General features: G+C 43.0%; 3 protein-coding genes across 3 annotated transcripts in view; 2 read left to right on the forward strand and 1 right to left on the reverse strand.

Moving 5' to 3' along the window:
* The window catches only part of LOC132417944 (selenocysteine-specific elongation factor-like), a 453767-nt gene extending 450886 nt beyond the window's left edge, over window positions 1–2881 (reverse strand). The window contains exon 1 of the mRNA XM_060001825.1: window positions 2796–2881. Coding sequence (XP_059857808.1) covers window positions 2796–2828 — 33 coding nt within the window. The 5' untranslated portion in view covers window positions 2829–2881. The remainder of the gene's footprint in view (window positions 1–2795) is intronic.
* A 6891-nt stretch (window positions 2882–9772) lies between these two features.
* On the forward strand, window positions 9773–12454 carry LOC132418119 (melanoma antigen preferentially expressed in tumors-like). The gene is made up of 3 exons (XM_060002008.1): window positions 9773–10062; window positions 10782–11108; window positions 11941–12454. The coding sequence occupies exons 1-3, from the start codon at window positions 9773–9775 to the stop codon at window positions 12452–12454; spliced, it is 1131 nt and encodes a 376-aa protein (XP_059857991.1).
* A 3273-nt stretch (window positions 12455–15727) lies between these two features.
* On the forward strand, window positions 15728–21805 carry LOC132418962 (nuclear RNA export factor 2-like). The gene is made up of 16 exons (XM_060003061.1): window positions 15728–15775; window positions 15891–16001; window positions 16122–16202; window positions 16341–16410; window positions 16558–16646; window positions 16766–16873; window positions 17060–17169; window positions 18968–19004; window positions 19387–19455; window positions 19539–19594; window positions 19738–19845; window positions 19951–20009; window positions 20118–20233; window positions 20329–20371; window positions 21024–21096; window positions 21634–21805. Exons 1-16 carry the CDS (start codon window positions 15728–15730, stop codon window positions 21803–21805), a joined length of 1350 nt encoding a protein of 449 aa, XP_059859044.1.
* Window positions 21806–23806: the final 2001 nt, after the last annotated feature.

Here is a 23806-nt window from a genome sequence, read left to right on the forward strand (position 1 = left end):
GGTATCATTACTCCCCATTTACAGGTTTTCTTTTTCACTTATGTCCTGGCTATTCTTGCATGATTTTTAAAAAATATATTAATTTTATTATCCATTGATCTAACTCCATAGAAACATTTGCTGGTATTTTTGAGATTATATTAAATTTATACATTAGTTTAGGGAGAACTGACATCTTCTTAATGTTGTGTTATTCTATCCAAGAACATTGACCAATGTCTTTGTACTTATTCAAGTTTCCTTCTATGTCGTTCAGGAGTGTCTAAAAATTGTCCTTGCATAGCTGCTCTCATTAAGTTTATTTCTATGCATTTAAGCTTTGTTTTTGCTATTGTATATGGAATTTTCTCTACTAAAGTGTCCTCCAGCTGTGTGTGTGTGTGTACACAAAGACCATTGACTTTTGTATGTCGCTCTATATCCTACTACCTTGATGATTTCTCTTATTGTTTTACTCAATCTGTCATTGTTTCTATAGGGCTTTTCAGGTGTACGGTAATATCATCTGCACACAGAGGTGGCTTTACTTCTTGTTATTCATTCTCAGAAATCTAATTGATTTCTCTAGTCAACTGACTAATGCTTGTAGTTGAAGACTGAACAGGAATGATATAATGGGCATACTTTTCTTATTCCTGAGCTTATTGGAAAACCTCTGGTAGTCCCCCACTAAATAAAATACTTGCATGAGGAATTAATTATATATCTTTTATCATGTTAAGAATGCATCCCTCTTTCCCACTTCTTGAGGTTTTTCTTTTCTTAACATGAATGGGTGTTGAAGTTTCCCAAAGATTTGTTTGGCATCTGTGGTTTTAATCATATGATATTTGTCCTTAATTATATGACGATGGTGAATGATATCAATGGAATTCCTAATATAGAGCCAGCCTTGTATTAATGGAATAAATTGCACTTGATCACAGTATATTAGTTTCTAAATGTATTGTTGGATGTTTGCTAATATTCTATTTAGTATTTTGGTATCTACCTTTTACCTGTTAGCATCCTACTGGCTTCATATAAGAAGTTAGGGAAGTTTCCTTCCTTTCTAATGTTCTTACATAACTCATAGAGCTTTGGTACTATTTGATCTTTGATGGTTTACTAGGATTCACCTGTAAAACCATCTGAGCAAGGTGCTTCTTGGGGGTATTGCTGTAATAACTTTATTTCTTCTATGAAAATTGCCTAATTTAAGCTTTCTAACACTAGAATCAGAATTTTGGTAATTTGTATTTATCTAGGAAGTTACCTATTTCATATAGATTTTCAAGTTTATTTGCATAGAGGTTGGCAAAGTAATCTCCTCTTTTTTCTGTTTCAATGATTATTTCTCCCTTGTCTTTTATTATTTTGTCTATGTGTGATCTCTCCCTTTCTTCCTTCATCAAGCCAGCTAGGGGTTTGCCTGTTTTGAAAAACAAGATTTCGTTTTTCTATTTTGTATCATATTCATTTCTGCTTTTATGTTTTGCTTTCTTTAGTTGTTCTTTTTTTCCTAGTTGTTTTTCTTCATTTTTTGAGGCCATACTTTAATTAATTTATCTTCATTCTTCCATTTTTACTCATAAAAGTGCCTACTGTGTGAATTTGCCTCAGATCACTGCTCTAAATGTATCCCATAGATGCCAATATGTAGTTTTTCAGTCAATCTTTTAAAAAATTTCTTTACAACTTCAGTTTCCATCTCTTCTTATATTCAACAGTTTTTAAGAGAAGCTGTAAAAATTTTTTTCAGGTGGAAAGACCTTTCTGTTTTCAATTTTTGTTACTAAATTTTATTGCATTGGGGTTAGAGAGGATTGTTTGTACTATTTCTACTTTATAGAAATTAATTATCTAATCTCTGTGAGATAATTATGATCCATTTAAAAAAATATTTTACTAATTTTAATTATGCTTTATTATTTGACCTACATGCTATTTATGATTGTATTAATTGTAAATTATTTTCTTTTTTTTGTTTTAAACCCCACATTTGTTTATTTATTTATTTATTTATTTTTTTGGCTGTGTTGGGTCTTCGTTTCTGTGCGAGGGCTTTCTCTAGTTGTGGCAAGCGGGGGCCACTCTTCATCGCGGTGCGCGGGCCTCTCTTGTTGCGGAGCACAGGCTCCAGGCGCACAGGCTCAGTAGTTGTGGCTCATGGGCACAGTTGCTCCGCGGCATGTGGGATCTTCCCAGACCAGGGCTCGAACCCGTGTCCCCTGCATTAGCAGGCAGATTCTCAACCACTGCACCACCAGGGAAGCCCTATTATCCATTTTTGACAAGAATATATTCCCTATATAACATTATTGATTAGCTTTCTCTTTTTTCTGTATGACTTGATCAGCCTTAGACTGAGTTTGGTGTATTAAATCTCCTACTGTTACTGTTTCCTGTTATTATTATTATTTTATCTACGTTTCCTTGCATTTTTGCTTTATAAAGATGTTTGTTTGTTATTGGTGCATAAATATTCTTAAGGGTTATATCTTCATTGTGAGTTTTGGCTTTTATCATTAAGACATGTTATTGGTCACGTTTAATGATTTCTTAAAATCATCCTGAACCACCTGTTTTCTTAACACTTTACTCGCTGGCCTATGCATTTTTTCCTCCAGTATCATTTAACACTCTCCTACTGCATTATGATAAAAAGTTTGTTCTATTTTCTTCTACTTCTATCCCTTCTCTCATTTTTAGTTGCACAGTTTCTGTGTTTTTTTTTTCACAGCATAAAACTTTTGTACATTAGTCTTCTCCCCTTTCTTCCACCTTGATTTTACTATTGTATGTAAAATACTCACCATTGGGTATTTTGGTGAAGTTTTCCTTCTCATCGCAGTGGGATCACAATCCCAGTTCCTCTTTTAGATTACTTGGTAAACATTCTGTAAAGAGAAGTATAGGAAATATTGTAAGTTCCTGGGTCACAGTGTCGCTGTCTCTCTACTCAACTTTGCTACTGTAGTGCAAAAGCATTCATAGACAATACATAAATGATTGATCATGGCTTTGTTCGAATAAAACGTTATTTACAAAATCAAGCAGTGGGCTGGATTAGGCTCAGTGGGCCAGTTTGCAGACCCCTGCTCTAGTAGCTTCCTTACGAAGGGCTGCAGAATTTCCTAAGTTTCTACAAGTTGAAAAGCTTTTTCTGTAGGCTGTGATATTTAAAGGATACCCCAGTTGGTTATAAAATCTTTGCTTCAGCCTTTCAGTTTAGTCAATCTCTGTCTTTTGATTTTTTTTAAATATCCTATTTAAGGTGGGTTTCATATCCTCCAATGCTTGCTAGAGTGTAATGAATTTTGTTTGGAGTGTTGACTTCCAGTCTTTTTCTCCTTCATGGTTGTTTAATATGTATGCACTTTTGTATACTCATCTCTCTCTTTTTTTTTTTTACAAAGTTTGGTATGGAATTCCCTTCATTCTGTTCATCTGTATGATATTGGTTTTTTCAACAAGATTCCTAATTTAATAATGTGATTTTTTTTGTTAGTATGGCAAAGTCCATATCCTTTTTATTTTGTTTGTTTGTTTTGGTGATGAAGGGAGAAGTCCTGAGTGCTCTGATTTTGCGGTTCTCTTATGTCTCGCAAGATCCTTAATTTTCCCCTTTTGTTTATTTTCTCCGTCATTACCCAAGCACCAACGGATGCTTCTCTTTAACTCTTTGCCTTTATTCTTCCCTAAGAGTTATATCTTTCAAAGACTGCACTTTAAATCATCCCTGTCCCTTCATAAGCTCCGATTTTGGAGTGCCTTCCCTGTAGTCCGGGCTCTCATATTCTAGGACACCTTTTTGGTATTTTTAGATTTATTCTGGGCTTAGTCCTTCTGCTGTAGTTTTAGATCAGCTTTCAGCCCTTTTCCATCTTCTTTCCTCTCTCTTGGCAGCTTTTCTTGGCCTGTCTTTTGTTTTCCACAAAGCCTAGCAATGGGAGTGTGACAAATCTTATGCCAGGATTCATGATTGTTCTTTTTCTACTTACAATTCTTTTGAATTTTTGGCCTTCTCCAGTTTAAAGTAATGATGAGGGTGTGGCTTTTGTGTAGATGTACATTTTCCTTCTTATTGGTTTGTATCCTTTTGGGAGAAAATATTTTTATAACATCTATTAGAGTATAATTGCTTTACAATGGTGTGTCAGTTTCTGCCTTATAACAAAGGGAATCAGTTATACATATACATATGTCCCCATATCTCTTCCCTCTTGCATCTCCCTCCCTCCCACCCTCCCTATTCCACCCCTCTAGGTGGTCACAAAGCAATGACCTGATCTCCCTGTGCTATGTCGCTGCTTCCCACTAGCGATCTATTTTATGTTTGGTAGTGCATGTATGTCCATGACACTCTCTCACTTGGTCCCAGCTTACCCTTCCCCCTCCCCGTATCCTCAAGTCCAGTCTCTAGTAGGTCTGCATCTTTGTTCCCATCTTGCCCCTAGGTTCTTCTGACCATTTCCTTTTCCTTTTTTTTTTTTTTTTAGATTCCATATATATATGTTAGCATACGGTATTTGTTTTTCTCTTTCTGACTTATCTGACTTACTTCACTCTGTATGACAGACTCTAGGTCCATCCACCTCACTACAAATTACTCAATTTTGTTTCTTTTTATGGCTGAGTAATATTCTATTGTATATATGTGCCACATCTTCTTTATGCATTCATCTGATGATGGACATTAGGTTGCTTCCATCTCCTGGCTATTGTAAATAGAGCTCTAATGAACATTTTGGTACATGACTCTGTTTGAATTATGGTTTTCTCAGGGTATATGCCCAGTAGTGGGATTGCTGGGTCGTATGGTATTCTATTTTTAGTTTTTTAAGGAACCTCCATACTGTTCTCCATAGGGGCTGTATCAATTTACATTCCCACTAACAGTGCAAGAGGGTTCCCTTTGCACCACACCCTCTCCAGCACTTATTGTTTGTAGATATTTTGATGATGGCCATTCTGACTGGTGTGAGATGATATCTCATTGTAGTTTTGATTTGCATTTCTCTAATGATTAGTGATGTTGAGCATCCTTTCATGTGTTTGTTGGCAATCGGTATATCTTCTTTGGAGAAACGTCTATTTAGGTCTTCTGCCCATTTTTGGATTGGGTTGTTTGTTTTTTTTTGATATTGAGCTGCATGAGCTGCTTGTATACTTTGGAGATTAATCGTTTGTCAGTTGCTTCATTTGAAAATATTTTCTCCCATTCTGAGGGTTGTCTTTTTGTCTTGTTCATGGTTTCCTTTGCTGTGCAAAAGCTTTTAAGTTTCATTAGGTCCCATTTGTTTATTTTTGTTTTTATTTCCATTTGTCTAGGAGGTGAGTCAAAAGGGATCTTGCTGTGATTTATGTCATAGAGTGTTCTGCCTATGTTTTCCTCTAAGGGTTTGATGATGTCTGGCCTTACATTTAGGTCTTTAATCCATTTTGAGTGTATTTTTGTGTATGGTGTTAGAGAGTGTTTGAATTTCATTCTTTTGCATGTAGCTGTACAGTTTTCCCAGCACCACTTATTGCAGAGGCTGTCTTTTCTCCACTGTATATTCTTACCTCCTTTATTGAAGATAAGTTGACCATATGTGCGTGGGTTTATCTCTGGGATTTCTATCCTCTTCCATTGATCTATATTACTGGTTTTGTGCCAGTAAAATACTGTCTTGAATACTGTAGCTTTGTAGTATAGTCTGAAGTCAGGGAGCCTGATTCCTCCAGCTCTGTGTTTCTTTCTCAATACTGCTTTGGTTATTCGGGATCTTTTGTGTTTCCATACAAATTGTGAAATGTTTTGTTCTAGTTCTGTGAAAAATGCCAGTGGTAGTTTGATAGGGATTGCATTGAATCCGTAGATTGCTTTGGGTAGTAGAGCCATTTTCACAATGTTGATTTTTCCAATCCAAGAACATGGTATATCTCTCCATCTATTTGTATCATCTTTAATTTCTTTCATCAGTGTCTTATAATTTTCTGCATACAGGTCTTTTGTCTCCTAGGTAGGTTTATTTCTAGATATTTTATTCTTTTTGTGGCAATGGTAAATGGGAGTGTTTCCTTAATTTCTCTTTCAGATTTTTCATCATTAATGTATAAGAATGAAAGAGATTTCTGTGCATTCATTTTGTATCCTTCTACATAACCAAATTCATTGATTAGCTCTAGTAGTTTTCTGGTAGCATCTTTAGGATCCTATATGTATAGTATCATGTCATCTGCAAACAGTGACAGCTTTACTTTTTCTTTTCCAGTTTGGATTCCTATTATTTCTTTTCCTTCTCTGATTGCTGTGCCTAAAACTTCCAAAGCTATGTTGAATGATAGTGGTGTGAGTGGGCAACCTTTTCTTGTTGCTGATCTTAGTGGAAATGGTTTCAGTTTTTCACCATTGAGGATGATGTTGGCTGTGGATTTGTCATATACGGTCTCTATTATGTTGAGGAAGGTTCCCTCTGTGCCTACTTTCTGGGGGGTTTTATCATAAATGGGTGTTGAACTTTTTCAAAAGCTTTCTCTGCATCTCTTGAGATGATCATATGCGTTTTCTCCTTCAGTTTTTTAATATGGTGTATCACATTGATTGATTTGCATATACTGAAGAATCCTTGCATTCCTGGGATAAACCCCACTTGGTCATAATACGTAATCCTTTTAATGTACTGTTGGATTCTGTTTGCTAGGATTTTGTTGAGGATTTTTGCGTCTATGTTCATCAGTGATATTGGCCTGTAGTTTTCCTTCTTTGTGACATCTTTGTCTGGTTCTGGTATCAGAGTGATGGTGGCCTCGTAGAATGAGTGTGGGGGTGTTCCTCCCACTGCTATATTTTCGAAGAGTCTGTGAAGGATAGGTGTTAGCTCTTCTCTAAATGTTTGATAGAATTTGCCTGTGAAGCCATCTGGTCCTGGGTTTTTGTTTTTTGGAAGATTTTAAATCACAGTTTCAATTTCAGTGCTTGTGATTGGACTGTTCATATTTTCTATTTCTTCCTGATTCAGTCTCGGAACGTTGTGCATTTCTAAGAATTTGTCCATTTCTTCCAGGTTGTCCATTTTATTGGCATAGAGTTGCTTGTAGTAGTCTCTTACGATCCTTTGTATTCCTGTGTTGTCTCTTGTAACTTCTCCTTTTTCATTTCTAATTGTATTGATTTGAGTCTTCTCCCTTTTTTTCTCGATGAGTCTGGCTAATGGTTTATCAATTTTGTTTATCTTCTCAAAGAACCAGCTTTTGGTTTTATTGATCTTTGCTATCATTTCCTTAATTTTTTTCATTTATTTCTGATCTGATCTTTATGATTCATTTCCTTCTGCTAAGTGTGGGGTTTTTTATTTCTTCTTTCTCTAATTGCTTTATGTGTAAGGTTAGGTTGTGTATTTGAAATGTTCTTTCTTGAGGTAGGATTGTATTGCTATAAGCTTCCCTCCTAGAACTGCTTTTGCTGCATCCCATAGGTTTTGGTTCATCGTCTTTTCATTGTCATTTGTTTCTACGTACTTTTCGATTTCCTCTTTGATTTCTTCAGTGATCTCCTGGTTATTTAGTAGTGTATTGTTTAACCTCCATGTGTTTGTATTTCTTACAGATTTTTTCCTGTAATTGATATCTAGTCTCATAGTGTTGTGGTCGGAAAAGATACTTGATACGATTTTAAATTTCTTAAATTTACCAAGGCTTGATTTGTGACCCAAGATATGATCTATCCTGGAGAATGTTCCATGAGCACTTGAGAAGAATGTGTATTCTGTTGTTTTTTGATGGGATGTCCTGTAAATATCAATTAAGTCCATTTGTTTAATGTATCATTTAAAGCTTGTGTTTCCTTATTTATTTTCATTTTGGATGATCTGTCCATTGGTGAAAGTGGGGTGTTACTGTCCCCTACTACAGTTGGGTTACTGTTGATTTCCCCTTTTATGGCTGTTAGTATTTGACTTATGTAGTGAGGTGCTCCTATGTTGGGTGTGTAAATATTTACAATTGTTATATCTTCTTCTTGGATTGATCCCTTGATCATTATGTAGTGTCCTTCTTTGTCTCTTGTAATAGTTTTTGTTTTAAAGTCTATTTTGTCTGATATGAGAATTGCTCCTCCAGCTTTCTTTTGATTTCCATTTGCATGGAGTATCTTTTTCCATCCCCTCACTTTCAGTCTGTATGTGTCCCTAGGTCTGAAGTGGGTCTCTTGTAGACAGCATATATACGGGTCTTGTTTTTGTATTCATTCAGCCAATGTATGTCTTTTGCTTAGAGCATTTAATCCATTTACATTTAAGGTAATTATCGATATGTATATTCCTGTTACCATTTTGTTAATTGTTTTGGGTTGTTTTTTATTGTAGATCTTTTCCTTCTCTTGTGTTTCTTGCCTAGAGAACTTCCTTTAGCATTTGTTGTAAAGCTGGTTTGGTGCTGCTGAATTCTCTTAGCTTTTGTTGTCTGTAAAGCATTTAATTTCTCCTTCAAATCTGAATGAGATCCTTGCTGGGTAGAGTAATCTTGGTTGTAGGTTTTTTTCTTTCATCACTTTAAATATGTCCTGCCACTCCCTTCTGGCTTCCATAGTTTCTGCTGGAAGATCAGCTGTTTACATTATGGGGATTCCCTTAGGTGTTACTTGTCATTTTTGCCTTGCTGCTTTTAATATTTGTTCTTTGTATTTAATTTTTGATAGTTTGATTAATACGTGTCTTGGCGTGTTTCTTCTTGGATTTATCCTGTATGGGACTGTCTGTGCTTCCTGGATTTGATTAACTATTTCCTTGCACCCTTCTCTGGAGCTCCTTTAAGCAGCACTCTTAATCCCCTCTCCTCGTGCACCAGGAAACAAACAGGCAAGAAAAAGTCTCTTGTCTCTTCGGCAGCTCCAGATTTTTTCCCAGACTCCCTCCCGGCTATCCATGGTGCACTAGCCCCCTTCAGGCTGTGTTCATGCAGCCAACCGCAGTCCTCTCCCTGGGATCCAACCTCTGATGCCCAAGCCTCAGCTCCCAGCCACTGCCCACCCCACGGGTGAGCAGACAAGCCTCTCAGGCTGGTGAGCGCTGGTTGGCACTGATCCCCAGTGCGGGAATCTCTCCGCATTGCCCTCCGCACCCCTCTTGCTACACTCTCCTCCATGGCTCCGAAGCTCCCACTCTCGCCACCCGCAGTCTCCGCCCATGAAGGGGCTTCCTAGTATGTGGAAACCTTTCCTCCTTCACAGCTCATCCCCACTGGTGCAGGTCCCATCCCTATTCTTTTGTCTGTTTATTCTTTTTTCTTTTACCCTACCCAGGTACGTGGGGGAGTTTCTTGCCTTTTGGGAGGTCTGAGGACTTCTGCCAGCATTCAGTAGGTGTTCTGTAGGAGTTGTTCCACATGTAGATGTATTTCTGATGTATTTGTGGGGAGGAAGGTGATCACCACGTCTTACTCTTCTGCCGTCTTGAAGCTCCTCAGGAGGAAATAATTCGAGGAAGGCAGCTAAGTGGTCAGCATTGTCTTCTGCTAACTTACGTCTGATTTCTAACGGCATTTTATCTCATGTAAGTGTGTGTGTGTGTGTGTGTGTGTGTGTGTGTGCGCGCGCATGCATGTGTGTGGACACATATATAATTAAATTGCACAGAAGTCCATTTTCATTTTATTCCTATAGTATAGGTCACTTGAGTTGGCCCTATGGTTCACCACATACTTATTCAATAAGTATTTTGTCCATAGAGAACCCTGGAAGCAAACAAGTGACTATAGATATCTTCTCAGGATTTCTAAATATTCTCCACTCTGAAGCAGGTTTTTGAAGATGGACCAAAAGACCACTGTCACCCTCCTTGAGCTTGCTGCAAAGAGTCTGCTGAATAATGAGCCTGCAGCTATCCATGCCCTGGACGAAATCCCAAGAGACCTCTTTGTTCCATTGTTCAACGCTGCCTTCTTGGGTGGGCATAAGACGATACTAAGGGCAATGGTGAGGGTTTGGCCTTTTCGCTGTCTCCATATTGGGTCATTGAACACACGAGAGTCATACTATGACATCTTGGAAGCCATGATTGATGGTCTGCAGATCCTCCCTGCCCAGAACTCTTCCTCTTGGTAAGACTATGACCAGTAGAGACACAGGGAGTAAGCAGGAGTGTATGCTGTATCCTGGGGCAGGGGAATACTTAGCGGTCTCCCAACAGTAGCCAGTGGTGAATACTGCAGTCTTTGCAGAGCTGTCGGTCAGCACTTGCGGTCACCTTTGGGACTGTATTGCCTTATAGAATTGATTATAGAATAGAGGATTTATGAATGGATTTGAGTGCGATTACACAGAAGTGGAGTATGGGCATTGAGACAGGGAAAGACCGGAGGTGTGAAGGAGGGGGTGGGGAAAGGATGAAAGACGCTGCATTTGTGTGGAAAGAACTTGGTGAATGGCAATGAAGTGAAAACCAGGGTTAAAGTGTTCTGTCCCTGCTTCTCATCATTGATCTTGCTGGGTTATATTAAAATCAGCTATCTCTCATGTGTTCTGTCTCTTCCTTTCCTTACAGGGGGCCCAAACTGAGGATCCTAGATTTAAGACGTGACCTGGTCTGTAAGACAATATGCTCTGAGATTGGGACCGCATTCCCTTTCTGTTTTAAGTCATGCATTTACTCTCAGCACTCTATCCTTAAGATAGAAGAAGCTCAGCATAGAGTCATGTGCCTCGGGATTGGTAATTCTGGGTCTGAGCCTCAGTCAGCTCAGGAACCCATGGAATTACTAGTGGATATTTCCCTCAATAGTACCTTGAGAACAGAGCAATTCCTCTCTTTCCTTTGTAGTAAGATTCAGCAGAATGTTGGGTCCTTGCACGTCTGCTGCAGAGATTTGCAAATCGATAGAATGTCTGGGCACAAAAGTATCCTGCAGTTTCTGGATCTGGGGTGCATTGAGAACCTGGAAATGGATCAGGCTAATCTGAGTGAAGTCATCACCCTTTTGGCTCAGGTGATCCACCTGAACAGCCTTACTCTGTGTAACATCCCCTTTAAAACTTATAATAGAAGGAAATTCAGATCTTTTCTCCTCTGCCTTGGGCGGCTGGACCATCTCCAGGAGCTGAGCTTGTCTTTCTTCTGCCTCACAGATCAACTGCACAAACTGCTCAGGTGAGGGGGTGGGGAGGAACCTGGGTTCCCTGATCACCTCATTGTTAACACAGAAGAGACCATGCTTGGATCTTCCTAAGCTCCTTGTAACCCATTTCTCTCTTTGCCTCAGCATAGGCACTGCTGGGAGTTTGAACATAGCTGGGGCAGAGAGGGGTACCTTATGTTGAGCAGCAGATGAGGTTAGAAAAGGAAGCTGTGCTCATTCATTCATTTGTTCATTCAGTGACCGTGGGCAGACCTTAAAAGATGTCTGTAAATATATTGGTGAAAGACTCAGTCCTTCTCCTATTGGATTTTACAGCTCTCTAGAGAGGAAGGGGAAGCATTCAGATGGAGAAACATTAAGCTATAGGACTAATGCACATGCCAATGGATGGGCCCCAATAGTTAACACTGCCAGATAATTTTGCTCCTGCATTAACCCCCAGGCTTACAACCTGAATGGCGAGCTTGTCATCTGGGTACTAGTCAAAGGAAACCCTCAGTTGGCTGCTTTCCCAGACCCATCCTCGCCAAATAAGTGAATCAGATCCAACACTGATTATGTCGTATATACTAAGTGCATGCAATTTCTTCACTTAATCTTTCCCGCAGTTCTGTATAATAATGACTGCTGTGCACGTTTTCAAGATTAAAACCCTGTACCTCAGAGTGGTAAAGTAACTTTCTCAGGGTCACAAATCTATAAAGTCTGATCCCAAAGTCCACATTGTTAACCACTTATTGCAAACCATGAACACAGTAGTTTATTCTAGAGCCTTAGGTACCTAAAATTTGGGGCTCATTGCCCTCATTCTTCTGAAATAACCTTACATTTTTCTCTCTATAGAGTTGTGCCACCTCAGTTGGATTCACTGTATCTACCTCACTGTCAGCTTTCTCACAGAGATGTCACTGTCCTGTCCCAGAGCTCTCAGGCCACCCACCTAAGGGTATTGAGTCTCAGTAACAACCACATCTTCTCAGAAGTTTATGAGCCCTTCCAGGCTCTGCTGGAGAAGGTCTCAAGCACCCTGCAACATCTGGTGATAAACAATTGTATGATAACTGATTCTACTCTCTCTGCTGTCATCCCAGCCCTGAGCCACTGTACTCAGCTCCATGTCCTTAGCTTTGCCTTCAATCCCATTACAATGCCTGTGCTCAAGAGCCTTCTGCAGCACTTGACTTCCTTGATGAAGCTGAAGCATGTGATTTATCCTGTCCCTGTCCATTGCTACGAGGAATGGATTATTCATGACCGTTTGGACCGACAGAAACTTGCTGAAGTTCAGGCTCAGTTGGAAGCGATGCTGCACGGGGCACAGAGGAATGACATGAAATGGGTCAGTTGTTCAGAGTGATTTCCACAGCACAGGGAGGTGTTTCAACACTGATGTGTGGCCATGAAAGCATTCACTTTTTTTTTTTTTTTTTTTTGCCTGAAGCCCAAGTTTGTAGAGACACATATGTAAAGTTCTACTGTTCTAGGAAACTGGGGTTAGGAACGCTGGATATGTAAACTGATCTCTATAAAAGAGGAACTTTAAAACGGAAATAGAGGAATTTGAAAGGTCCGCTGGATCTCTTGCCCACTGCCTTCTACATCCTCTGGTTGCTAACCACAGTGTTGGGTATGTGACGTAAGCTGACCCACTCACGGTACATCATTTCCTTATCCACACTGATTGGTTCACTTATCCATTTATGGGCACTTGACACAAGTCAGATCAATTGAAACTCTTCCTAGAGGTGGTAGTTGTTGAATAATTTTACCCTCTAGGGACCTGCAAACTTCTTGTATTTCTGATTTCCTCAGGTGGCTTATGAGAAACCGTATGCAACTAAAAGGAAACAAACTATGCCCACTACCTACTGGTATCTTCATCAGCATATTGCTGCCTAATTTCCCAGGTCTCAGACCCCTGACTCAGTTATTCCTTATTCCACACACATTCACCAAGTATCTGTTATGATTTAGGTACTTTTCCAGGTGCTAAGAAAGATAAAGTCCCTGATCTCACTCAGAGTGTAGACATTCCTATGATTTATCAGTTTCTCTACTCTTTCCTGGAAGACTTGGGAAATTATTTATTCCCCCATAACACAGTATTTTTTTCACTCTTTCCCCTTACGTAGTCTGCTCAAATGATAATGGCCTCTTTATGCTGTTGGATAGCTGCTCAGGGCTCAGGTTATGACTCAAATGTTACGTCCTCAGATAGGTTTTCTCTTACTTCCCCATTTAAGTAGATTTATTCTGCGGTTGCTTTTTCTTAAGGTACCATGTGTATTTCCTTCATGGTACACATTGTTGCATATGTATTTGCTCCCTCTGCCCTTCCACTAGAGTTGCACTGCTCAGTATGGTGCCCACTAACCATATGTGGCTTCTGAACTCTAGAAATTTGGCTAATCTCAAATGTGATGTACCCTAGGTGTTGAATGCACTCTGTGTATCCAAGAGTTAGTAAGAAACAAAGGATGTAAATAACTAATTGATAATTTACGTGTATTGTTTACATTTTGAAATGATAGCATACTGCATATCAAAGACAGTAAAGATAAAAGAATGTAAATTAAATTCTTTATATACTTACATGTTAGAATGATAGCATTGTATTTCAAAGACTTAGTGAAAAAATGTTGTAATAATTACCTGTTTATATGTTTACATGTCAACGTGATAAAACATTGCATTCCAAAGACTAATTGAGAGAAAATAAAGTTAATTAATAGGTTGTTCCTACTGTTTATATGTTGAAATGGTAACACAGAAAATATCAACGATAACAGAAAAGAATGGAAAAAATAATTAGTATTTTGTGTATAGTGTTTCCTTGTTGAAATGAAAACAGATTGCATTTTCATTGTTGAAATGAAAACAGATTGTAGTTTAAAGACTTAGTAAGAAAGAAGAATGTAAAAGTAATGAATGTTGTTTACATTGTTTCCTTGTTGAAATGATAGCACACACATTTTAAAGACTCAGTAAGAAATTTTTTACAATTATTTTTTTCTTATTGCTTACATGTTGAAGTGATAAACTGCATTTCAAAAACAGAAAATAATGTAAAACTTAATAATTAATAAAAATAGTTAATAACTTGTTGTTACCTCCATTTTGCTACTGCATTTCTGACTTAGAAAGATAAACGTGTTAAATGAATTGTATATGTTGTTGCTTTGTTGAAATGATAACACATGGCATTTCAAAGACATCATAAAATAAGAATGCAACAAGGCCACCGATACCCTGACACCAAAGCCAGACAAAGACACTACAGAAAAAGGAAATGAGAGGGCAATATCTTTGATTAATACAAATGAAAAGGTCCTGGACAAAATATTAGCAAAGCAAATCCAACAATATATCAAAAGGACCATACACCATAAATCACGTAGGATTTATTCCAGGGTCACAAGGATGATTCAACATTTGCAAATCAATCAGTGTGAGACACCACATCAACAAAATGAAAGATAAAAATCACATGATTATCTCAATAGACGCAGGAAAATCTTTTGACACAATTGAACATCCATTCATGACAACAACTCTCAACAAAGTGTGTATAGAGGGAACATGTCCCAACACGACAAGGGCATTTATGACAAACCCACAGCCAACATCATAGTGAATGGCGAAAAGCTGAAAGACTTTCCACTAAATTCAGGAACAAGGTAAGGATGCCCACTCTCACCACTTATATTTAACATAGTACTGGAAGTCTTAACCACAGCAATCAGACGAAAAAAGAAATAAAAGGTACCCACACTGGAAGGGACAAGGTAAAACTGTTACTCTTTGCGGATGACATGATACTTTGTATAGAAAGTTTCAAAGCCTCCGCCCAAAAACTATTAGAACTAATGAATGAATTAAGCAAATGTTCAGGATCCAAGATTAACATACAGAAATCTGTTGCATTTCTATACACTAATAGTGAAATATCACCAACAGAAATTTTTTTAAAACTCCATTTAAAATCACATTGAAAAAATAAAACACCTAGGAGTAAACCTAACCAGGGAGGTGAAAGCCCTATCTGAAAACTATGAAACACTGATGCAGGAAACTGAAGATGAACAAAGAAATGGAAAGATATCCCATGCTGCTGGATTGGAAGCATTAATATTGTTAAAATGTCCATACTTCCCAAAGTAATCTACAGATTTAATGCAATCCCCATCATATACCCATGCCATTTTTCACAGAACTAGAACCAAGAATCCAAAAATTTATATGGAACCACAAAGACCCCGAATTGCCAAAGCAATCTTGAGAAAAAAGAGGGTTGAGCCTCTGGAGACCTTGTCTGAGGGGCAAGCTGTGTCTGCACTGGGTAGGATCTCCTGGAAATTTATAAAAGGAAGATCATTTCTGACACCTTGATTATTTGGAAGAGAGTTTGACTGGAGAGAAAGAGTATTTAGGAAATCCATATTATGCACACCCATAAGAAATCATGCCAGTGGACCCTTATTTAGAAGCCCTTTAAAGCTTAGTAGAAGGCCAGAAAAGAACAGGAAAAGGTTCGTCCTCCAGCCTAAATTCCCTGTTGTCTGTCCTCTCTCCCATCGCTTCTTTTCATCCTCAGATTCCTTATGGGATAAAGTATGACAGGACATGGCTAATGAACTCAATCCAGAGACATTGCAGTGTCCCCTTCACTCCAGTGGACGTAAGAGAGGATGCCGAAGCCAGACGCGTGGGCACAGGGAAGGGGGAGAGAGAGACCTGGTTCAGCAGGGTCTGTTGGCTTCTGATTCTATTGCTGTTGCATTCAATCCCTGTAGTTCCACTTTATGCAAAATGGGGCTCGGTTCTTTGTCCAGGAAGCTAGCACTGCCTCTGCACTGATGGATGTCAGCTACAAGAATTGTGACGAGGAGAGCCGAAAGGTGTGTGTCGAGGGCGTTACGTGTACCTCGTCCTGAGGAAGGAGTACAGGCCAGGGGCTGTTTTTCCTTTTTGGAACTACAGTTCCGAACTACAGTTCCTGGTGCTTACCCCACCTCTTCCTGCAGATACCTGTCTTTGTCAGCCACTCTGCTATTCCCTACACTGTGTGGTATAAGTTGAAGCCAGAAGAAATGGAGCAGCTAAAGGTAATGCAGACTCAAGGCGTGTTGTGTGCCAGCGCTCAGACCCACCTCTCCTTCTTCCAGTCCCCCGTCCCCCTCGCCCCCGATTTCCCTGCCACCACCATAGCCTCAGAGCGACTCTCTCCATCTCTCTCTCCACAGCTGACCTTGAGCAAACGATTTGATGTCTCCCAGCAAGCTCTTGACCTCCAGAGGCTCCGCCTTGACCCAGGTATGGCTGACAGCAGTAATTCTAGGACGGGCGAGGGCAGAGGGGTCTTCCTGGAGGGAGAACTTAGGGATGGTAACGTGGGGAGGGGCTGGTGCTGGCCCCACACCCCACTCAGCCATCCTATTCCCTCCCCTCTCCTTCCTGAAGACTTGGTGGGCTATGATATTGATATAATTCTGAATCGAAGAAGCTGCATGGCTGCCACCCTGCAGGTCATCGAAAAGTATTTCCCTGAGGTGAGGCTGTAGGCCCAGTGCTGGTATTAGGGTAGGGGGTGGAAGAGATGGAGTGGAGGGCAGATTTGCCTCCAAGGTCCTAGATAGTAACCTTCACTCTACCTCTTCTTGCCCCAAAGCTGTTGTCCTTGAACTTGAGCAGCAACAAACTGTACCAGCTGGATGGCCTGTCTGACATTATACAGATGGCCCCCACGGTCAAGATCCTGAACCTCTCCAAAAATGAGGTGAGAAGAGGGAGCCAGGTCAAAGTAGGGTTGAGAGTGGGGGGGGGGCATGTTAGTGGCCATCAGAGTGATGACAGGAGGCAGGTGAAGGTACCTGTGTGGGAGGGAGGGGTCTGGGGGTGCAAGGATCCAGATGTCCCTCTTTCCCTGGGATTCCTTTTCTCACTTCCGCGCCATATTTCTCAGCTGACGTCTGTGTGGGAGTTGAGCAAGATGCAAGGGCTGAAGCTTGAAGAGCTGTGGCTGCAAGGGAACCCATTGTGTGACACCTTCCCAGACCAGTCCACCTATGTAAGGTCAGTGTGAACACCCTGTCACCCTTCTTGGTGACCTTCACCCATGGGAGCCTAGACTATCTGTGACAGTGCCCCTTTGCCAAAGGTGGCAGCCCTGGTCTTCTGGGAGGATCACAGGCCCCACCTTCTGCTCTCTCTGTGCCTATCACCGGTGAGGAGTTTCCTTCCCCTGACCTGCTCACCTCTGCAGGTGCTCTGGGGTCTGTTTCCAGCTCTCTGTGCCCAGTTATATTCCAGCAAGGCCTCCCAAGAGTGTGCCCCAGGAAGCAGGGCTTCTCCTCCTCACCAGGACCAGGAGCGACCAGCCTTGATCCAGATGCTGGCGCCCTGGACTGAGAAGGGTCCTCCAGTCCAGGGCCTTTTGCTGAGAGAAGCCTTCCTTCTTCGTGCTGAGATGGGGTTTGCCTCCCCGTTCTGAGAGGGGCCCTCTTCCCCTTCCTCCAAAGGGATCGCCCCTCCTCCGCCAGGTTGCCATGGGGGCTTTCCTGTGCCATGCTGAGGGCTGAGGCCATGGGTGGCTGCTGTCATGACATCAATTCTGCTGGCCCAGTGCCAGGAGCTGGACCCTCCTTGGGAAGAAGCAGGGCTCCCTGAGTCAAGGGGCCAGACGTGGGCCCCCGCCAGTGATCAGAGGGCTTCCCGAGGCAGGAGTGGAAGGCAGAGGGCAGAGGTGGTAGAGGAGAGAGAAGGACAGGCCTCTCAGGGGCACTTCCCATCCCTCCCTGCACATGTCACATCATCCCGCCTGGTCCTTCACAGGAGCCCTGGGCAGCCTGAGACAGGTATGATTCCTCAGATAAAGAACCAACTCAGAGAGGTGCAGGGGTCATCGGGAGAGAAGACGGTGATCATCAGAGGGGGCCACGGATCCTCAGCCCCATACTGAGCTGGGACCTGACCCTTTCCTCCTTCTGGGGAAGATCTGCCCCCATGGCTGCTCGGTTTCCCATGCCCAAGTCTGGCTGAGTTCACACAGGTGACAAAGTTTCAGCCAGCATCCAGTGGGCCCCCAGCCCAACATGTGCATATTTTCCCTTCCTACCTGGTGTGTCTGGGCGATTCTGGGGCAGGTGAAGAGCCGCAACAAGTGTGCCGTTTCCCCTTTCTTCTCTCTTCTTCCCGGACCCCAACCACGGGAGAGCTTCTTTCCCTTCCCTTTGTTGTCTCTCTCTCCCCTGTCTCTGTGCCCCTATGTCTCTCTCATCTCTCCCTTCCTACCTTCACTCCCTTTCTGTCTTCATCCCCTCCATCTCCCTCCCTGAGCCCCACCTCACTCACCTCGCTGGCCCAGCATCCTGGGCCATCCCTGGGGTGTGTCCGGGTCTTGCCAGAATGCTGGACCCCCAGTGAGGTAGCAGAGCCCTGGGCTCCCACTCCATCCCCTCTTCTCCCCACAGCCTTCAGTGGGGCCCTGGAGGAAGGGAGGGAGGAGAAGGAAGCCCTGCAGCACGGGTTTGAAATGCTGGTCCCTGTGGCACTGGAGAAGGGAGTCCGAGTAGTCTGGGTGGGAGCTACCCAGGCGAAGGAGAGGAAGGGAGGGAGGGAAGGAATATTAAAGTGAAGGTACTGAGAGAGATGAGGAGACAGTGCCTTTCAGACAGTAAGATGACAGATGCTCAGTGCTCAACAGGCAAGTGGACTGAAAACCCCTAAAATCAGGAGCAGAGGTGGGCAAAGTGTGCTGCTGGATTGGCCAGAACACACTGATCTCTGTTTATGGTATTACTGTTTTAACTCAAAGGAAGCATTGCAACCTTGAACCATCAACCACCTCTTCTCTATTTTTGGTTTTGGACAGGGCCATCAGAGAATGTTTCCCGAAGTTGTTACGCCTGGTAAGTGCCTACGTAAATCATTGTCTCTTACGAATGTCGGTGGCCTCTGCACCTGCCCTCAAGCCCTTTGGGTCTTGCCTAGATCACATATTAGCATCAGAACCTTAACCATTTTGGGGGACATGGACTCCTGAAAATGACATGGATATACTTGCTGGAAAAATACCCATAAATACACACACGCACACACACAAGTTGAATATAACACTAGAGACTTCCAGGACCTCATGATGAAGACATCCACTGTAAGCTTTCCCATGGAATTTCCAGGGCCCTTTCACACCTGACCTCTGACCCTCACCCTCCTGGGCCCATCCTTTTCCCGGATCATCCAGGGCCACTCCCCTGGTCTCCACTCCTGACTTCCTCTTCCCTTCTCCAGGATGGCCAGGAGTTACCATCACCAGTGACCATTGACGTTGACACTCCCTACATAGTAAAGCCCTGCAAGGTGAGGAAGAGGATCAAACAACATTTGGGGTGTTGCAGGGAGGCTTTATCTACTGCATAGTCTCAAGTGCCATTTGATTCCAGGGAAGCTACTTTGGATCTGATGAGCTGAAGAGTCTAGTCCTGCAATTCCTGAAGCAGTAAGTATCTCTGGGAAGCTGAGCAAGGGGGGCAGGTCTAGGACAGGTGAGGCCACCTAAGCACAGGTCTGCTCAGGGGAGTTTTCAAGTCTCATTTGAGGTCCAGACCACAGAGATAGACTGTCTTCGTTGCTCCTCCTTAGGTACTACTTGATCCATGACTATGGAGACAGACAGGTTCTCGCAGGTGCTTATCACGAGGAGGCCTGCTTCTCCCTGACGATTCCCTTCCACCCCGAGGACCCAGCCCCGTGAGTATCACAGCACAGGCTGTGCTCCTGGGCTGTGTGGCTCCCCAGCAGACACAGGCAGCTCCTGCAAACACCCACCACCCACTGTTGCTCTTTGTCTCCTAGAAGCAGCTTGTGCGAGTATTTCAAGGACAGCAGGAATATGAAGAAGCTCAAGGACCCCTGTGAGTGTGTGATGGGAAGACTGGGTGGGAAAGGGCGGTGAAGGGGTCAATCATAGGGCCCAGGGCGTGGCAGCCCCTGACCTTCGTTCACTTCCCCTCCCCTCACAGACCTGTGGGTCCAGCTGCTGAAGCCCACAAAACGTGTCATTGTGCACACTCTCTGTGTGTTGCCCAATACTCAGCATGACTTCAGCTCCTTAGTGGTGGACACATGGTTCCAAACAGTGAGCACCTGCTTTCTCCCTCGGGCGGGCCCAGGAAGCTGCAGGTGGGTGGGCGGTGGAGGTGGTGACTGGGCACCTGGGCTCTTCCCTTTCAGGAAACGATGCTCTGCTTCTCCATCTGCGGGGTGTTCAAGGCAGGTGAGTGTGTGTAGACCCCCAGCGCAGATGCCCCACTGCTGCCTCCCCCTGGCCAGGCTCACTCCCAGAACCACCTAGCTTCCCTGACCCCTTCCCTTCCCTTCCCCTTCTCTTCTCTTCCCTTCCCCTCCCCCTCCTGTCCCTTCCCTTCCCTTCCCTGCCTTCCACTCCTCCCCTCCCCACCTGCCCTCCCCTCCTCACCCCTCCCCTTCCCCACTGTGTTCTCCTGCCCTCAGGCTTCCCACAGACAATCCAGGTCTGAGCTGTGTCCATGCCTGTCTGCCCTTCACACCCTGGGCGTTGGGGACACAGGCTGTGGTGTTTGGTGGCTCTCAACCCAGATACTTACTCTGAGAACTTGGGCTGTTACTTAAGGTCTCAGTTTCCTCATTTGCAAAATGGGGTAGTAGTATCCACCTCTTGGGCGGCTGTGAAAAATGCATCCCGTGAACTTGTGTAGTGGTCGTCAGGGGCCCTGTCACTGGGTGCAGACTGCTCCTATAGTTGCCCTCCCCATTCCCGACACCCTGGCCCCCGTGAACAATTGCCCTCTCAGCATGAGTGTCCAGTCACACCCTGACTGGGGACCGCCATGTGAGCATGTACAGCACGTGTGGCTCTAAGGGGTACTGTTGTTTGTTTGCTGTTGAAGTGGAAGGAAGTTCTCAGGGCTGTGTGCGTGCCTTCACCCGGACCTTCATCGCTACCCCTGCTGGCTCCTGTAGGTGAGAGCCCTGTTGTGGGCGGGAATGCCCATCCCCACCTGGGCTCAGGGGCGAGGGAATGTGGTGGCAAAGACCTTAGGTTTACTCAGTATTGTGGAAAGCCAGCAGGGAGACCCCAGGAGCAGTGTAGCCTAGTGGTTAAGAAGAGTATGGGCCTGGAATCGGCCTATGGGTTCTCTCCTTGAAACAACACTCACTCGCTGTGTGACCTTGGTCAATTCCCATGACCTCTGTGTGACTCAGTGTCTTCTTCTGAGAATGGGCATCAGAGCGTCCAGCCCTTGGGCTGTGGTAAAGGGTAAATGTGAAATTGCCCGTGAGTTGGGGATAAACCTATAAATCAAGTGAAGGTGGTAGACAGTCTCTCCAAAGGTGGGCTCTGTGGGGAGGGGCAGAGGTACCAGTCAAGGAACCTGGGAGACAGACACAGGAGGGACGTGGAAGGAATCTGGTTGCTGAGTGCCAGTGGAAGCAGTGTCAGTATTGGGGGTGTGGGTGTCCATCCACCAGTTGTCTGAGGGCCCATTTTTCCTTCAGTCTGTGCATCGTGAATGACGAGCTGTTTGTGAGGGATGTCGACCCCAGCGAGACCCAGAGTTTGTTCTCCATCCCACTGCCTACACCCACCTCCAGCTCCATGCACCCCCTCTCCCAGCAGCAGCAGGACATCATGCAGGCATCCTCCACCCCATCTGAGATGAACCTCTAGTGGTCTCAGAAGTGAGTGCTGGGGTTGCATGGGGATAGGAGGGAGCTGGGAGGAGTAGAGGAGTGATTAGTGGGAACTTGAAGGTAATTTGTTTTCCTTGTTTATTTCAGTCATTTTTAATCTGAACATTTCATCTGTGGTACATATAAAGCTACCTAGTTATTTTGAGCAGCCTTGTATTATTTTTATTAATTTCATGGATGCTGCTTCTGTATTAACAGACAGTTGGGTGTTCAGGAGTGTGCATGAGGTTCATTCCACTATATATGTCACAGTACATGTGGAGGGGAAAAAAATCATTACCCCAAAACATACCTCCCAGAGGTAACCGTTGAATGTTTTCACCTTCATCATATCTTCCTGTAAGTTTGCTTATGTAGGTGTTTACATATTTATTAAGCATGTTTATATATTTCTATATTTATCTACAGAAAATGAGATCTCATCATGAGAGAGAGAGAGAGAGAGAAGGAAATAGAGAGACTGAGGCAATGAGAAAGAGAGGCTTGTGGCTGAATGGGGAAGAGGGGTCCAAGGAGGGATTATTTAATCTTTAGTGCCTTGAAACTTGAGCAAGTTAACAGCTAATGTGAAGGAGCCATCTCAGCTCATTTGTAACTCTTAAATTTGCCCATATATTAATTTTCCTTCTTATCTTAATTCTACTACAGAGCTAATGAGACACCTCAAATGGAATAGTATAAATTTTAAGCCCAATATATATTTAGTTATTAGTGAATGGAAGAAGGGACAATTGTATTTCAATGAAATGGTAGTACTTTTTAGGTTTTTGTCTCACAGGGAGGCAGCGCATGGTTGAAACTGTGGTGTGACGTGGCTGGATGACGCATGATCTGAGGACCCCTGCACTGTTGAATGGGAGACAGGTCTAGAATTTTCCTATAAACGTATTAACATGCGTAGCAGTCCAGGAGCAGCAGTTAGGCAAACACTAGGGCTTGCTGCCCTGGTGCCATCTCTCACTGAGCTCACCAGGTGAATCAAAGGCAAGCCTGTCTTCCCAGCGTGGGGAACTGGGTTAGGGTCTGCTCAGAAGCATGATGTTGGGCAGCTCTTAGGAGCCTCTGAGTCTCCCAAGAAGCTAGAGATCCTTCTGTCTTTAAAACTTTGAACTCAAGGCATACCAGAGAGAGATTTGCTTCCTTCATAAACATATCTACATTCTCATTAGGAGAAACAATGAGAAACACCTTTCCATAATGCCTGCCTTAGCCCCAGGTTTTCTCATTCACCCGTCAGGACAGCTCTGTGTTAAAGATGAGTCCCATTTCACAGATGACAAACTCCTCCTCATATAGCTTCTATCACCTATCCAGGTAAGTGGGAGTTTGGGAATGAGGTTCCATCCCTCGCCCTCTCTAGAGGACAGTGGAGCAGCCTCCCTTTTAGACAGTGGGCTTCTAGGCCTGGAGAAATGGTCCTTTTGTTCTCCCCTGATATAACAGGCCCAAGGGGTACTCCCTCAAAACCCCTATTGAAGAATATGATAGTGCACATACATGTGCACATGCATTCATTAACTTGGAAAAGCATTCATTGTGCTCAGTTTCATGGGGGAGGTAAAGTAGAACCAAATGGAATTGACAGCATATCTCCGTGTGTGTGTGTGTTTGTGTGTGTGTATCGACGGGCTGTGTATAGGAAATGTATAAAGTCATTAGTGATAAAAGTACAATATGTCAGGTAAAAACGTGGAGATGACATACCTCTGAGAGGCAGGCACTTCCTTCTTTACCTCAGAGTCCCCCTTCCTTAGTGTGCAGGACAACTTTTTTTTTAACATCTTTATTGGAGTATAATTGCTTTACAACATTGTGTTAGTTTCTGCTGTATAACAAAGTGAATCCAGTATGTGTGTGTGTGTATATATATATATATATATATATATATATATATATATATATATATGTGTATATTATATATATCCCTATATCGCCTCTCTCTTGCGTCTCCCTCCCACCCTCCCTAACCCACCCCTCT

The sequence above is a fragment of the Delphinus delphis genome, chromosome X (assembly GCF_949987515.2).
Source record: "Delphinus delphis chromosome X, mDelDel1.2, whole genome shotgun sequence".
NCBI classification, from domain to species: Eukaryota; Metazoa; Chordata; class Mammalia; order Artiodactyla; family Delphinidae; genus Delphinus; species Delphinus delphis.

Coding starts and splice junctions, on each gene's coding strand:
- LOC132418119 (XM_060002008.1), top strand. CDS start 9,773: ATGGACCAAAAGACCACTGTCACCCTCCTTGAGCTTGCTGCAAAGAGT. Junction 10,063..10,781: donor GCCCAGAACTCTTCCTCTTG/GTAAGACTATGA, acceptor TTTCCTTTGTAG/TAAGATTCAGCAGAATGTTG. Junction 11,109..11,940: donor CAACTGCACAAACTGCTCAG/GTGAGGGGGTGG, acceptor TTCTCTCTATAG/AGTTGTGCCACCTCAGTTGG.
- LOC132418962 (XM_060003061.1), top strand. CDS start 15,728: ATGAACTCAATCCAGAGACATTGCAGTGTCCCCTTCACTCCAGTGGAC. Junction 16,002..16,121: donor AGGAGAGCCGAAAGGTGTGT/GTCGAGGGCGTT, acceptor CTCTTCCTGCAG/ATACCTGTCTTTGTCAGCCA. Junction 21,097..21,633: donor ACCCCTGCTGGCTCCTGTAG/GTGAGAGCCCTG, acceptor TTTTTCCTTCAG/TCTGTGCATCGTGAATGACG.